The sequence below is a fragment of the Pan troglodytes genome, chromosome 8 (genome assembly GCF_028858775.2).
Source record: "Pan troglodytes isolate AG18354 chromosome 8, NHGRI_mPanTro3-v2.0_pri, whole genome shotgun sequence".
Lineage (NCBI taxonomy): Eukaryota > Metazoa > Chordata > Mammalia > Primates > Hominidae > Pan > Pan troglodytes.
This window is the reverse complement of record NC_072406.2, coordinates 42,528,584-42,544,840: the sequence shown is the minus strand read 5'-3', so window position 1 is coordinate 42,544,840 and position 16,257 is coordinate 42,528,584. Positions and strand designations below refer to the sequence as shown.

General features: G+C 43.5%; 2 protein-coding genes across 36 annotated transcripts in view; one reads left to right on the top strand and one right to left on the bottom strand.

Moving 5' to 3' along the window:
• Window positions 1-16,257, top strand: part of SVIL (supervillin) — a 277,505-nt gene that overhangs the window by 190,981 nt on the left and 70,267 nt on the right. For 11 of the 34 annotated variants that reach the window (XM_016962858.4, XM_063780594.1, XM_063780593.1 and 8 more), the window contains 7 exons: window positions 6,976-7,056; window positions 9,587-10,516; window positions 10,873-11,043; window positions 11,757-11,791; window positions 12,377-12,438; window positions 13,203-13,342; window positions 16,013-16,108. In XM_016962858.4, the coding sequence (XP_016818347.3) occupies window positions 6,976-7,056; window positions 9,587-10,516; window positions 10,873-11,043; window positions 11,757-11,791; window positions 12,377-12,438; window positions 13,203-13,342; window positions 16,013-16,108 (1,515 nt within the window). The remainder of the gene's footprint in view (window positions 1-6,975; window positions 7,057-9,586; window positions 10,517-10,872; window positions 11,044-11,756; window positions 11,792-12,376; window positions 12,439-13,202; window positions 13,343-16,012; window positions 16,109-16,257) is intronic. The other 23 variants (XM_063780610.1, XM_063780606.1, XM_063780612.1 and 20 more) reach the window with 6 other exon arrangements.
• LOC735719 (uncharacterized) overlaps window positions 2,420-16,257 on the bottom strand; it is a 131,089-nt gene continuing 117,251 nt past the window's right edge. The window contains exon 3 of one of the 2 annotated variants that reach the window (XM_016962877.4): window positions 2,420-2,559. In XM_016962877.4, the coding sequence (XP_016818366.1) occupies window positions 2,498-2,559 (62 nt within the window). In that variant the 3' untranslated portion in view covers window positions 2,420-2,497. The remainder of the gene's footprint in view (window positions 2,560-16,257) is intronic. The other variant, XR_010146606.1, reaches the window with a different exon arrangement.

Genomic DNA, 16,257 nt, shown 5'->3' with positions numbered 1-16,257 from the left:
AGACTCTCGCACCAGTCTGCTCTCATTATCGTATCGTGAGTTTCCCAGAGACAGAGCTGGAGCTTGGCTCAGCTTGGCAAACGGAGCCCTGATGTTATTAGTTTGGCTTCTGGGTTGCTGATGATTGTACTGGAAGGGAAAAGAGGAGAAACAGGTCATGAGCCAAATGAGGAGTCCCACAGATGCCACTTCACAGGCACCCTATGTCGTAGGAAGGATATTCAAATGTCCAGCACCTAACGGGTACAAAAAGTAGTTAGAAAAAGTGAATAAGACCTGCTTTGTGTTAGCACAACAGGGTGACTATAGTCTAATAATTGTGCATTTTAAAATAACTAAAAGTATAATTCAATTGTTTGTGACACAAAGAATAAATACTTAAGGGGATGGATACCCCATTCTCCGTGACATGATTATTACGCATTGCATGCCTGTATCAAAACATCTCAGATACCCCATAAATACATACACTTACTATGTACCCACAGAAATTAAAAATTAAAAAAAAAAAGACAACAAATGGCAAGCACCCTAGATCATGGCTGTCATACCCAGAAGAGGATTTTAGCAATTTCATAAGGATTTTTTCCAGACACGGCACTGTGAATTTGGTGTTAAGCTCTTCTGTAAGTCTGGTAAGGATGATTGCAGCGATAGCGTTACTTTAGTAGAAGCTTTAAGAGATGAGTAGATACCTTGCTCTAGTCATTTTCATATCTCCTTCACTGCAACTGGGATATCCAACAATTTCAAGTGACCTAGAAAATCATTTTTGAATGAATGTTCTGCTATTTTCTGTGTTTGCTTCAAGTGTCACCAAACTATAGCAGTGCTGTTTGAAATAGCCAATCTGCAAACTGTTTATCAGCACACAACTATGAGACACTCGCACCCAAATGCAAATTATGTTTGGTTTCCTTCATTGAGAAAATCATGCTGTGAAGAAAATGTCAGCTGAACTACACAGCAGGCTTAGCGATGTTGTTAATTTCCCTTCTGGTAACAGCCTTTTGTCTAATCATGCAGAGGGACACCAATCAGTGGAACGCACTGTGAGCAGCACTTGTTTATATGACAAAGCTCTTTCTGCTTTGTCTGGGATTGGGGTTCTTGTATGTGGTCTTGAGTCAGGCTGCTCATAAATATCATTAAACAGTAAATGGGAATCGTGATAAGTGAGCAGAAAATCATCGGCCACTTGTGGAGCATCGTGAACTGAGTCCACAGCCCCAAATGGCTGATTCTAGTCTAGTCTCATGATGAAAGCTGTCAAGTCCCCGATTACCTTATTCTAGGAGTGATGGTTCCAATCAGGAGATGAGGGGATGCCAATCCAGCCTCGCACCTTCCTCAGATTCCAGCATTTTCTGACAATTGTGCTTTCTGCACATACCTCCTCCCTCCCTCCTTTCTGGGCTGCAGTTACAGCATTCGGGCCTTCACTGAGATTAGCTCAAAGGGAGACTGGAAGAAATTGGTTATCTCACATGTTTATCCTGCTTCTGCCCCCAGAAAATGCTACATTTTCAGTACTCAAGAAGTCCTTACTCTGTAACCCAACGATGACATATTTTTTAAATGAGGTATAATTTACATCAAATACACAGATTTTAAGGATGCAGCTTGGTGAGTTTGGGTAAATGTATAATCATCATCCCAGTCAAGATAGGAAACATTTCCATCATCCCTTGTGCCTCTGTCCACCAGAATTGATTCTTGACTGCATGTGCAAAGACTGGTATAGCCTCACAGTAAGTATCCTGTGTTCAACTCATTATGTTGTATAAAGCAAATCTCCCACTGTTAATTTCTTAACCAAACCTTATTTATCAAAAATAATTAAGCGTAACATTTAGGAAGACTTCATGAAATAATGTCACACAAGATTAAAAGACATGAAGAGAAAATAAAAGAGAAAAATAACCACCATAATTCAGATGTGATCTCTCTTTTTGTTCATGTTTTTAAAAAAATCTCACCTGCTATTTTACTATCTCTCCAAAACAATGCCCTGTGGGCCCCTGAAGTAAATTTTGTACTGTGATGGAATGAAATATTTTAAAATCTCAGTTGAGCATCGCTTTGCCAACCCCTCAGTATTTTGATCAGGCTGCGCTGCTCCAAGGTGGAAAGCTCAGTCCACAACCTTCCACTGCCTGACTCCTTTAATTTGATATTGTTCATTGGAGAAACAAAGGAAGAAGGTAGTTAGGTTCTGCAGAATTCATAGGTAATCGGGTAACTCTGCTGACGGTGGAAACGGCACTAGAGAGAGATCCACATCCAGTCAGGGTTGTGGCTGTGACCAGGAAGTTCTTGGTGTCTTCCTTGCTTAACCTTAGAGTCCATGAACACTGGCATCCCAACCTCATTCTTACCCATTCAAGCCAAGGAAGCAGCCATTTTCTAGAGTGTGGAAGCTTGTCACTCTGGAAGGCTGGAAGGAAGGTGCATGCTGGGGGGTCCTGCTGCACTGGGTCCAAGCCCCATCCTTTTGTTACCAGTCGTGTGATCGTGAGCAGTTAATGTCCTTTTTCCCTTGCACCTCACCATCTGCATCTATAAAATGGAGACGAGAAGACCTCTTAGAGTTGCTGTGGAGATGAGAAGACCTCATAGAGTTGCTGTGGAGATTATCATTCATCAGTTAATCATTCCATGAGCATCTGAGACCTACTGTTCACCACACATAGTTCCGACTGCCGAGGAGATGAATGTGAACGAAGTCTCTCTCTCCAGAGGCTGTCACATCCTAGCGAAGAGAGAGGGCTGTAGCGGAAGGGGCAGGTGGTAGGGATGATGTTAGTGAGACCACAGATTGGGGAGGGCCTTAGAACCACCGCAAGGGCTTTGGGGTTTGCACTACTTGGTATGTTGAGCCCTAGGAGGGTTTGAACAAGAGGAATGACTCATCTGCCTTACATTTCAAAGCATTACGCTGGCTGCTAAGCGGAAGATAGACTTTAGTGGGGCCAGGATGAAAACAGGTAGAATAATGAGGAGGTCATCTTGGTAATGCACGTGAGAGGTGGTGGTGGCTTGAACTAGAATGATGGCAGCACAGGTGGTAGAAAGAGGTTATATTTTGAAGGTACCCAAGAGAACTTGCTGATGAGGTAGGGGTGGGGTTTGAAAGAAACAGAGGAGTAAAAAGCGAGTCTCAATTTTTTGGCCAAGGCAACTCGAAGCAGGGATTTGGCATAGGGAAGACTCCAGTACAAGTTGGGACAGAGGGAAGTTAAGAGTTCATTTTCTGGGCATGTAAATTTAAGACGTCTATTGAATATCCAAGTTGAAATGTCAAGAGCACCCTGGGGCTCTGTATCGTGGGGGTGAGGAGGAGAACTCAGCTAAGAAGTCTGATGGGGGAGATGGGAGACAGAAGAGGGGAGTGTCGAAAGTGTAGATGCTGCTGGACAACTCAGAAGTGGCTGCATTCTGTGAAATCATTGCTACGCAGTGCCCAGGACAGCCTGTTCACTGTTGGTGTCTGATTTAGGCGTCTCCTCATCCCTCTCTCATTTTCATTTCAGATGGCAGATAACCTCACCCAAATACATGTCATAGCCAACCTCAGGGATCCTGAAACCCTTACTTGGAGAAATGCTTTTCTAGATCACTCCTGCTTTAAATGTACTAAAGACAAAGTCAGGCCCTCCTGGTGAGGCTGGACTCACCCTGCTGAAAATCGCATGACTTCTGAATTGGGTCTCCATAAGTATTATGTCTTCAAAGCATAAAAAGAGAAATTCATAAACTTTCATTGCTCTGTTGACTATGAAGAAGGAAAAAGATAAGAAAAGCATTTAAAAGGCTTATTATGTCCTAGGCATGATGCCTTCACATGCTTTGTTTGTTTGTTTGTTTGTTTGTTTATTAGAGGCCGAGTCTCACTCTGTCTCCCAGGCTGGAGTGCAGTGGTGCAATCATAGCTCACTGCAGCCTCAAACTCCTGGGCTCAAAGGATCCTCCTGCCTCAGCCTCCTGAGTAGCTAGGTCTACAGACACATGCCACCATGCTTCACTAACTTTTTAATTTTTTAAATACAGACAGAGTCTTGCTATGTTGCTCAGGCTGGCTCGAACTCCTGGCCTCAAGGGATCCTCCTGCCTCAGCCTCCAAAAGGGCTGGGATTACAAGAGGCGTGAGCCACCACACCTGGCCTCTTTGTTTCTTATTACATACATTTGTATTTATTTTACAGATGTTCCTCAACTTACAATGGGGTCGCATCCCAATAAATCCATTATAACTTGAAAATATTGCAAGTCAGAAAAACAAAGGAAACATTAAGTCAAAAATGCACTTAATACACCCAACCTACCTTAGCTATGCTCAGAACACTCACATTAGCTTGGATTTGGGCAAAACCATCTGGCCATGCAGCACACTATGGAGATGGGTCGTTCCCCTCATGGTTGTATGGCTGGTGGCGATCTGGGAGCGGCGGCTCACTGCCTCTGCCGAGCATCGCAGGGGAGCATTGCACCACACACCACCAGCCCAGGAAAAGAACAGAATTCACAATTCCAAGCACAGGCTCTCCTGAATGCCTATCACTTCCACAACATCTTAAAGTCAATAAATCTTACATTGAACCATTTTAAGTCGGAGACTGTCTATATACTCAGACTTTGAGTATTCACCACCCTGGTGGTAGTCCTTTGGTTTTTGGCTGGTTTCATATTTCAGGTGTAATAAGCAAATGGAGCCCAGTAAGTCCCCTGTGTCTGTGTGGGATTTCCGTTTTATAAATGCTGACCCAACATTCTTACACAAGCCCTTGATGGAGTTTGACGGTGATATTGATCGAATTTTATTCTTGTCAGTTAAGGTCATGTTCGAAAAGTTGTATTGCACTTCTTTTACAAAGCCCTCTGTTATACAGAAAGCATTCAGCCTAAACATAACCCTGTGAAGGCGGCAGATTCGTTATAGGAACTCGATGTCATTTCCAACAGCAGGCGTCTACTGGCCCCTCTTGCCCTCTGCACACTGGACTGAGTTGCACTGCCTTCGTTCCTGGCTGCAGGCGATGCGCCAAACTCTTCCTATCAAATAAAAGTTGATGAATTGGACCCTTTATATTTGGAAATGAAATGACTTTACATACATCTTAACTTTTTATTTGCTGTGGGCAAAATTGATGTGATGCAGAGGATGGGGAGGTGGGGTGACAGTTTTAGGAGTAGCAAGGCTGAAGGATCTTACTGGAGAAACAGATCAGTCCAAGCCTAGACCGAGATAGAGGTCAGTGGTTACAGCAAGATGTACAATAGCGGTGCCAGGTACCTGCCTGTCCCCTCCAACCAAAACTCAAACCAAAATGATTTTAGAAAATTAAGTTGATTATAACTTTTATTTTCTTTTAGAAATTTCTGTTTGAGCTGCAATATGTTTCCAGCCTGGTGTTGAAAAATTCTTGCAGATAGGCTCATAAAGTTTTGAGCTGGTAAACATTGTAACTAGCCTGTAGAATTTCCTTTTTTTCTTTCTACATTGTAAGAGGAGACAGGGCAGTAATCTGAGTGTTCCTCCTTTGACTTGCTTTATGTTGTTAAAACAAGGTTGTCCTTACCCATGATGTTTCTCTAAAATACCTTCAGCCTGGTGTAATTACTCGTTCATATTCTGCTTGGCATCATACTCAGTCGTGTGTTGAGGAGTGAATGTGTGGACTATATATTACCTAGCCTACCTGCGGTTTAAGGTTTTTAATGGCTATGTTGATTTATGATTCATTTTCGTCGTTCCTTAGCTCATTACTTGCGCATACTAGGAGCTCAATAAATATCAGCAGAATGGACCTGAATTAGTTCTTGTAACTCTTGTGTTGGTCACATTATTCAGTGATAATTTTAAAAGGAAAATGTGTAATAGCAACTAAAAATGTGATCCCATTGACTTATTTTATTTTATTTTTATTTATTTTAATTATCTTCTTTATTTGAAATGTGTTGTTTTACATAGATGCTATTTTTATATTAGGCTATTTACCAATGTGCCACTGCAAAACTTATGGAAATTAAATTACCTTTTACTTTTAGTCAGCTGCTTACAAGAGAATTGCCTGGTATTTGTGGGCAGAGTGTGACTATAACAGACTCTGTTCTTTTTTTTTTTTTTTTTTTTGTGACAGAGTCGTGCTGTTGTCGCCCGGGCTGGAGTGCAGTGGCATGATCTCGGCTCACTGTAACCTCCACCTCCCAGGTTCCAGCAACTCTCCTGCCTCAGCTTCCCGAGTAGCTGGAATTACTGGTGCCCACTACCACACCCGGCTAATTTTTTGTATTTTTAGTAGAGACGGGGTTTCACCATGTTGGCCAGGCTGGTCTTGGACTCCTAACCTCAGGTGATCCACCCACCCTGGCCTCCCAAAGTGCTGGGATTACAGGCGTGAGCCACTGCACCCGGCTAACAGACTCCTTTCTAATAATTTAAAATTACTTGGGAAAACACAGGATTTGATGGCCTTAGATACATTTATTTTTACCTCTTGATTTTAGTAGTGAGCCACATGTCCTGGAAACTCCATGAAGTGAATATGAACTCTATAGCAAAATGTGCTTATACATTTTCAAAAGCCAGAATTATTCTTTTTTTCCCTATAATATTCCTGTTTGTTTATTTTTTTAAGTTTTAATTTAGGTTCAGGGGTACATGTGCAGATTTGTTATGTAGGTAAATTGTCACAAGGCTTTGGTGTATTAAATATTTTGTCACCCAGGTCATAAGCACAGCAGCCCACAGGTTGTGTTTCCATCCCCGCCCTCCTGCCTCTCTCCTCCCTCAAGTGGGGCCTCATGTCTGCTGCTCCCTCTTTGTGACCATGTGTACTCCATGTTTAACTCCCACTTATAAGTGAGGATTATTCTTAATAAAAATCAGCCTTTAGGTTTTAAGTTATGGTAAAGTCTGTGTATATGTTGACGTTTTAATAGAGATTATCTGGTTTTGTTTTTTGTACACAATAGTACAGGGAAACCCAAACATGAGTGGTTTCTCCAGAAAGATTCCGAAGGGGACACACCTTCACTTATCAACTGGCCTTCCAGGTACCCGCACGCCGGCCCTCTGGGGCTTGTGTGCATGAGTGTTGCTTCCTCCTGCCTGACCACACATCAGCTAACACCCACTCTCCTCTTGCCTTCTTTAATACCAGCGCACTTGAAAATCACATGGAAGTTACTTTCTAATCATTTGCTTTTCTCCTCCACATGCCCTAATCCATGCTAATAGTATCTCTCCTTCCCCCTGTTTTTCAATCTTTGTCAATCTTTCTTGATTGACAAACCTTTTACTTGACCTTTTGCTTTTCCCTTCTCACCAACTCACATAGGACTGGCCAGTGAGGGGCAGTAGTGAGCACCCAGCCCGGCCCTGGGCTCCTTTCCAGAGCTGGACTCGCTAGCCGGCGTCCCATCTGCTCAGCTCCCCACTGCTCCCAGCCCTTCCAGCCTCCTTGCCTTCATATCTCCTCATCTCTAAACCAGTAGTTAATTTTCAACAGTTAAATTTAGGGCATGTGGTTTTAAAAGCAAACAAAACCCCCTATCATTTCATTTTTAAGACTGGGGGCAGGGAGAGGCGGAAGGAGTCAGAATGAGTAAGTCATGGAAGGACAAAGCTCCACACACAGAGTTTCTGACAGTCACTTTGTTCTTGGCTGAGGACAACATTCAGATTGTCTCTGATCAGGAGCACGCATTCCACAGGAGAACTGGAACCGCGCTTCAGTCTCCTTTTGATTAACAAACGTTTTAAGTATGAAAACCTCCAACACTGGCTCATCTCTGGGAAAAATAACAACTCAGAATGTTTTCTTTCCCTGAATTGTTCATAGTTACCACCTCTATGTGCGTCTGTGTGGATTGTCCTTTAATGACACATATATAGATACCCTGCCTCGTATGTTAAAAAAAATATATAGGAGTTTTTATCAAATTTAGCAGGGTGCACTTGTCATTAAATAAACTATTCTTTTCCATACAGTGCACATCATAAATAATTACTTTTGCCAATTAAGCTTAAGTAAACAGTCTAAATTCCTCTCCCCGCAAGAAATCCCTTTTCCCACTCCAAAAGCCCTCTTTGCTTTTTAAAGCTGAGCCCTAATCAGTTTTCCATTCTCAAGTAGTTGGAATTGTGTCTGCTTTCCCACTACATGGTACTTCAAAAACCAAAAATAAGAACTAGATAACACTATTAAACATTTACTCTTTGCTAAGCACTAAGCCACGTGCTTTGCAAATATCACATTACATTATGTCACTATTATTTCCATTTAAAAGGTAAAGCAACTGAGGCTTACTAAGGGCAGGTGAGTTGCCCAACACTACACAGCTCAACCTGACTGAGCCAGGATCTGAGCAGAGGTCTCTTCCAACCCCACAGCCAGAGCTCTTGGTTTCTTTGTTTTGCAGTAATGGAAAAAGGTCTGTAGCTTTTGAAAAGGATGTCAGTTTTGCTCTCAGATATTTGAATAACTTTAGAAACAACTGGAGCAATCTCTCTTTATTTTTATTTTATTTTTGTTTTTTAGGGACAGAGCCTCTCTCTGTTGCCTATGCTGGAGTGTAGCTGTACAATCATAGCTCACTGCAGCCACAAACTCCTGGATTCAAGTGGGCCTCCTGCCTCAGCCTCCTAAGTAGCTGGGACTACAGGCACACGCCACTGCACCTAGCTATTGTTTTTTACTTTTGCAGAGACAAGATCTCACTATGTTGCCCAAACTGGTCTCAAACTCCTGGCCTCAAATGATCCTCCTGCCCAGGCCTCCCAAAAGGTTGTGATCACAGGCATGAGCCCCAGGGCCCGGCCTCTCTTTTGGGATTCATTTTTAACTAAGAGCATAACAGCAGGACAGGGGGATGGTGGTGGGAAATGTTCACTTCATTAGTTCTGTCAGCAACTATCTTTTCTCTAACATTCTTTTGGTGCTAGAATTATTCATAATGATGCCCAAACTGGCCACATGCCTTCTGAATGAATGAATATACTCTGCATTGCATGAAAAAGCTTGTGAATGTCTAGTTGAGTGCTTTAAAAGAGAGGCGATTGTTGTATCTTGAACTAAATAAAAAGCATAAATAATCGTGAGTGCTCTTACATTTTCAGACGACAATGAAATTACAGCGTTTGGTCAATAGGTGTCTGTATGCCAGGAACCTTCCCCCACAGTCTGTGTTCTGGGCGTGTACATGAGGAAAGCTTACTGATTCAAGGGACCAGGCTCATTATGCCCTAATGCATGCTGGTGGTGGATATTAATGCATTTTTCTGTGGCTTCTGGGTATTTATTTAGTCAGAAGGGACCCATTCTCCCCCAGGATAGCATCTGACCCCTGCCAGCTTTTACAGGGGTAGAGTTAGTTTTGCACCTCCTGGGCATACATATGCAAATTGGAAACTCAACTCAGGATCATCTGACAAGTAGTTGACATTAGACACCAAAATGCTTTTTCACAAGTTATTCTCTCTCAGGTCAGTTTCCATTCACTGGTAATCTGTGATCTACGCATGCTTTCCTCCTGTGAGGCGGTTACTGCACTTTGCAACTTAAATCCTTTTTCTTTCTTAAAGAGTTAAAGTTAGAGAAAAATTGGTGAAAGAGGAAAGTGCTCGAAACAGCCCTGAACTCGCCTCAGAGTCCGTAACTCAGAGGAGACACCAGCCAGCGCCAGTCCATTACGTGTCATTTCAGTCTGAGCACTCGGCCTTTGATAGGGTCCCCAGCAAGGCAGCAGGCTCTACACGACAGCCAATCCGTGGCTATGTCCAACCCGCAGATACCGGTCACACCGCCAAGCTGGTGACGCCAGAAACCCCAGAAAATGCATCTGAGTGTAGCTGGGTAGCATCGGCCACCCAGAATGTCCCCAAACCTCCCAGCTTGACGGTTCTAGAAGGTTACGGAAGGGATAGCCCAGTTCTCCATATCTGCGAGTCAAAAGCAGAAGAAGAAGAAGGGGAAGGAGAAGGAGAAGAAAAAGAAGAAGATGTGCGCTTCACTGAAGCTCTCGAGCAAAGCAAGAAAACCCTACTGGCTTTGGAGGGTGATGGGCTAGTGAGAAGCCCAGAAGATCCCTCTAGAAATGAGGACTTTGGTAAGCCTGCTGTGAGCACAGTCACCTTAGAGCATCAGAAGGAACTGGAAAACGTGGCACAACCCCCTCAAGCTCCGCACCAGCCCACTGAGAGGACAGGCAGGAGCGAGATGGTTCTCTACATTCAAAGTGAGCCTGTGTCCCAAGACGCCAAACCAACTGGTCACAACAGGGAAGCCTCGAAAAAGCGCAAGATCCGCACCCGCTCTCTGTCAGATTTCACAGGCCCCCCTCAGCTCCAGGCCTTGAAGTATAAGGACCCAGCTTCCAGGAGAGAGCTGGAGCTGCCCAGCTCCAAGACCGAAGGGCCTTATGGGGAGATCAGCATGCTGGACACAAAGGTCTCTGTCGCCCAGCTCCGAAGTGCGTTCCTGGCATCTGCCAACGCCTGCAGGAGACCTGAACTGTAGGTGATGCTTCACACGCCCTCCAGCTGTGTCACTTGCACGTCCCTGGCAGAATGATTCACTCCTCGACCTGTGTTGTGTTCTGCATTGAATCATATTAGCTTAGCTCACAAGTGCGTGCAGGGCGACTATGCGGAAAATGGCTCAAAAACTACCACTCTGCTTCTGCCTACTAATGGGGAACTAGCGGATTGGGTGTCTGGAATGTCTCCTTCCTTACGTGCATGGTAGAGGCATGAAGAGGGGTTTGGTGGTGTCTGTCCCTTGACTCACGGAGATGCATAATCCATTGCCGTCTTCTCTTTCTCTGTCTTCGTTTGCCTTCCTTATACTCTCTGCCCTTTGATTCTCAAAGCAAATCACGGGTGGAGAGGTCGGCCGAAGGACCTGGCTTGCCCACCGGTGTGGAACGGGAGAGAGGGTCCCGGAAACCAAGACGCTATTTTTCTCCTGGTGAAAGTAGAAAAACTTCCGAGAGATTTAGAACCCAACCTATAACTTCAGCAGAACGAAAGGAATCGGATAGGTAGGCATGCATATGCGCAGTTTCCTCATCCAGGAACGTGGCAATGACACAGGAGTTTTACCACACTGATGGTCTTGACGCTATTTATATAGGATGTTGGCGATTCCATAGTTCTTCCATCTAACCTATAAGCATTATTTATTTGGCTTATTTAAAAGTCTTTTTAAAGAATGTTAGCCTTTACAGCGGTATTATGATACATACACAATTTTACATTGCATTCAGATTATAAGAAGTAAGAAACATTATTTTTCTTTATTTAATGGTTTTAATGTTTTTTACCCCTTGTTAAATTAGACTCCAGATTGCATATTCACCAGATTTTACAGTGAAAATAACTGAGGAATTTTATATTCATTTTATAAATGTCCATCAACTTGTTGTATTTGAGTTTTATACTGAAGTGTCATATACTATTGCATAGAAATGGTAAGATTTGTCTGGAAAATTGTCATCAGTGGTGTTTAACAAGTTGTTCTTGTGCCTGGTCTCTCTCCACGGGGTGTGTACTTGGCTGGGATTATGGGCACACACGCTCCACAGTGTTGCTTCACAACTGTATGTGTGTTTTCACAACTAGAATTGCTACCAGGAGGTTATTTCTTAAAAGAATTTAATTGCATTTTTATTTTTACTTTCAATATGATGTTTTATTTCGATCTTCTGCTCCCACCTGCTAATGTATTATTGTTATTTGCTAATGTCTTTCCTAGGTGCACTTCACATTCAGAAACGCCAACTGTCGATGGCAAGTACCTGTTTCCCTTTTTTTTCTTCTTTATTATCTCATCTAGACTGGATTTAATAATAAGGTTTTTGGCTTTTTGAGAGAGTAAGATGATGGAGCATGACAATGTCTCCCTTTGCTGCAGGTTTTCGTTCTGTGAATATGATAAAATCTAGTTGAAATTTTCAGACAAGCTTTCCCTTCTTTTTGAGAGCAGTTAGAGAATCATACAGTGACCAATGTAAAAACAACTAATTCAAACCAAAGGAGCAGGTTCTTCTTGTTGTTGCTGCTGCTACTATTTAAAACTAAAAGAAATTCCCCCCATAAAATACATTCATGAAATCTCGATCAGACAAACGTTAGAGTAGAAATCCCTGGACAGAGTTTGCTTTGGTTTGGCTGGGTTGAATTGCAAGGGAAATTAGTACCTTTTCACTGAGCAGAAAGAATGGGCTCCCCGCAAGGGGAAACTACCACCAATTATTATTTTAGTGCACCTATTGTTGTATTCAAAGATTTCCAGGTCAGCCCTGAAAGACTTTTTGGAGACCGAACTTAACCTTCTCTAATGATGTCCAGTTTTTAATTTGTGGCTTTTTGCAGATGAAGAAAAGGTGGATGAACGAGCCAAGCTGAGTGTCGCCGCCAAGAGGTTGCTTTTCAGGGTAAGCTGTGCTGACGTGCTTGAATAGAGATCCCTACTGGGTGCAGTAATCCCAGCTATTTGAGAGGCCAAGGCAGGAGGATCACTTGAGGCCAGGAGTTTGAGACCAGCCTGGGCAACACAGTGAGACCCCCATCTCAAAAAAAAATAAAAATTGTAAGCCTTAGGGAGGGAGAATCTTGTGGACCCAGCCTACTTCATGCACCTCTGGGCATGCTAAGGCCCTCCTGCCTCTGGCCCACCTGTTGTTCTCTTCCTAATCTTTGGCTGGTTGTGGCCACCTCATGGACACAGCATGAGTGTACACTTCTGACAACAATACGAGGTACTCATTAGTGACCCCTCCTGTAGGTCCTGTAGGAGAACAAAGTGAAGAATTTTTACTACCCGCATTTCCTTTCCTTGAATTTCTTTGTTATTTTTAATTTTTTTTTTAGAGATAGGGTCTCACTCTCTCACTCAGGGTTGAGTGCAGCAATGTGATCTTAGCTCACTGCAGCCTCAACCTCCCAGGCTCAAGTGATGTTCCCACCTCAGCCTCCCAAGTAGCTGGGACTACAGGCCTGTGCCAGCATGCCTGGCTAATTTATGCATTTTTTGTAGAGATGAGGGGGTCTCACTTTGTTGCCCAGGCTGGTCTTGAACTCTTGGCCTCCAGCAATCTTCCCTCCTTAGCCTCCCAAAGTGCTGGGATTACAGGCGTGAGCCACCATGCCCAGCTCTTTCCTTGAATTTATAAGGGTTCCACAATATTTCTAATCTTAGGAGATGGAAAAATCTTTTGATGAACAAAATGTTCCAAAGCGACGCTCAAGAAACGCAGCTGTGGAGCAGAGGCTACGCCGTCTGCAGGACAGGTCCCTCACCCAGCCCATCACCACTGAAGAGGTGGTCATCGCAGCCACGTAAGTGCCCACAGGACTTCTCAGCCTTGGCTATAATGTCTTTTTTTAAAAAAATACATTTAAAGAGTGTTCAATGAAAATGAGGCATTGGGGAGGTGGTTTAGCTGGAAGCCACAGAGAAGTTAGTACTAAGGGATTTTGTTTACTGTGGTCTCTCTAAACTTTGTAATGGGATGTGTATCTTCTAGAAAAACTTGAAAGGAGTTTTTGTCCTATTTTGTTTCTGTCTCTGCATATTGATATTTTAAAAATCTCTTTGACAACGGAAAATAGAAACATGAAACCTGGTGGATTGCTGTGATGAAACCCCAGCTTCCACGGTCAACCGCTCCTGGCCCCCTCCTGGCCGGTGATGCTCAGCCCATGTCCCTTTCATTTCCCCTTTCCTCCTGTGCTATTTTCAAGCAAACACTAGAGGTCTTACCATTTCATCCATAAATATCCCAGTATGCCCCTCTAAAAGATAAGGTTTGTTTTGTTCTTAATTGCCAGAAATCTCTTTTCTTTTTTTCTTTTTTCTTTTCTCTTTTTTTTTTTTTTTTGAGACAGAGTCTTGCTCTGTCACCCAGAATGGAGTGCAGTGGCAGGATCTCGGCTCACTGCAACCTCCGCCTCCTGGGTTCAAGCGATTCTCCTGCCTCCACCTCCCGAGTACTTGGGATTACAGGCGTGTGCCACCACACTCAGCTAATTTTTGTATTTTTAGTAGAGACGGGGTTTCACCATGTTGGCCAGGCTGGTCTCAAACTCCTGACCTCAGGTGATCCACCTGCCTCAGCCTCCCAAAGTGCTGGGATTAATTGCCAGAAATTTCTAAAAATTAAATTGCAGTTTGATAACTTTCCAAACAATAGGAAGTTTGTTTTGAATAATATGTTTCAATATATTCAGAATTAATTTCCCAGAGTAGTTCATTCAGAGATCATTGCTTCAATCAAGTGAAAAATTTTCTTATTTTGGCGGGGGGCATTGTCTGTTTTTTTGAGGCAGTGTCTCACTCTGTTACTCAGGCTGGAATGCAGTGCGCCATCTTGGCTCACTACAGCCTCAACCTCCTGGGCTCAATTGACCCTCCAACCTCAGCCTCCCAAGTAGTTGGGACTGTAGGCCCAACCACCACACCTGGCTAATTTTTGTATTTTTTGTGGTGATGGGGTTTTGCCATGTTGCCCAGCCTGATCTTAAACTCCTGGGCTCAAGCGATCCTCCCACCTCAGCCTCCCAAAGTGCTGGAGCTACAGGCGTGAGCCACTGTACCCAGCCTAGTTTTGTTGTTATTGATGTTGTTAATTGGTTTTGTGCTTACCTTGGACACACAGACACCCTTCCTGGAAAAAAAAAAAAAGTTCATCCCATTAGGTTATTGACATCCCAAAAGGCCTCTATGTCAGTGCCCCGTTCTGTAGACCTGCTGTTAGATCAGCTGCCTGCAGTTCCTCCCCGAGTTGTTCCTCAGTTTCTTGGTGCATTTGTAGCTAAGTATATCCTTGCACTCATTAGGAACTCTTTGCAAATCAGTTTGTTTTTTAAAAAAAGAAATATTTGAATGGCTGGTGTAAAATAACAGGCAGACACCCATGGGAGCAAAACAGTAAATATAAGAAAAATTAATCCCATTTTAAGGCTCAATAAATCTACCTTGATGTGCCTATAGATTGTATAAGAACACTGATACTTTTAAAAAGTAGATTGAGGCCGGGCGCAGTGGCTCACACCTGTAATCCCAGCACTTAGGGAGGCAGAGGTGGGTGGATCACCTGAGGTCAGGAGTTCAAGACCAGCCTGGCCAACATGGTGAAACCCCGTCCCTACTAAAAAATACAAAAATATTGGCCGGGCATGGTGGCGCATGCCTGTAATCCCAGCTACTCGGGAGGCTGAGGCAGGAGAACTGCTTGAACCCAGGAGGTGGAGGCTGCAGTGAGCCGAGATCGCGCCACTGCATTCCAGCCTGGGCGACAGAGTGAGACTCTGTCAAAAAAAAAAAAAAAAAAAAAAAAGGCCGGCCGCAGTGGCTTACGCCTGTAATCCCAGCACTTTGGGAGGCTGAGGTAGGTGGATCATGAGGTCAAGAGATCAAGACCATCCTGGCCAACATGGTGAAACCTCATCTCTACTAAAAATACAAAAATTAACTCGGCGTGGTGGTGCGCGCCTGTAATCCCAGCTACTCGGGAGGCTGAGGCAGGAGAATCACTTGACCCCGGGAGGCAGAGGTTGCAGTGAGCCAAGATCATGCCGCTGCACTCCAGCCTGGTGACAGAGCCAGACTCCATCTCCAAAAAAGAAAAAGAAAGAAAGAAATTAGATTGAAAACAATATTCCAAAACACAGACATAATCTACTGATTTTTTGAGGGCTAATATTTGCTTTTTTGAATTATTTTTTTTTTTTACACCAAGACATGTATTCTCAAGACAGAGTAAATCCTCCCAGCTCTGAACACCTATTCTTACCCCATTTGCTTTGGGTAGCCACTATCTCTTATTTCCTGAGTTTGTATTTGCTTTTCAAGTTCTTTCGTGATTTTTTTCTCCCCAAAAATAATTAGCAAAATATTCTGTTAAAATTTTTGATTTAACGTTTCTGAATTTAAAACTATGCTGTCCTTAATGCTTCTTTTCTTCTCTCTCCTTATGAATGTTTCCTCTTTGGCAATTGCTTTTAAAGTGAACCTATCCCCGCTTCGTGTTCTGGGGGCACCCACCCTGTAATGGCGAGACTTCCTAGCCCCACTGTAGCTAGGAGCGCTGTGCAGCCTGCCAGGTACTGGACAGATACAGATGCATGCGGCACCCGGTGCAAAGGTGCTGAACAGCAGATGCATCCTAAAGTCTTGAATGTCTGTCGTTTGTTTGACAAACAAGTCAGTGCCGTGAGTTGTTCCAGAATGCGTGGCATTTTGTTTTGTCATA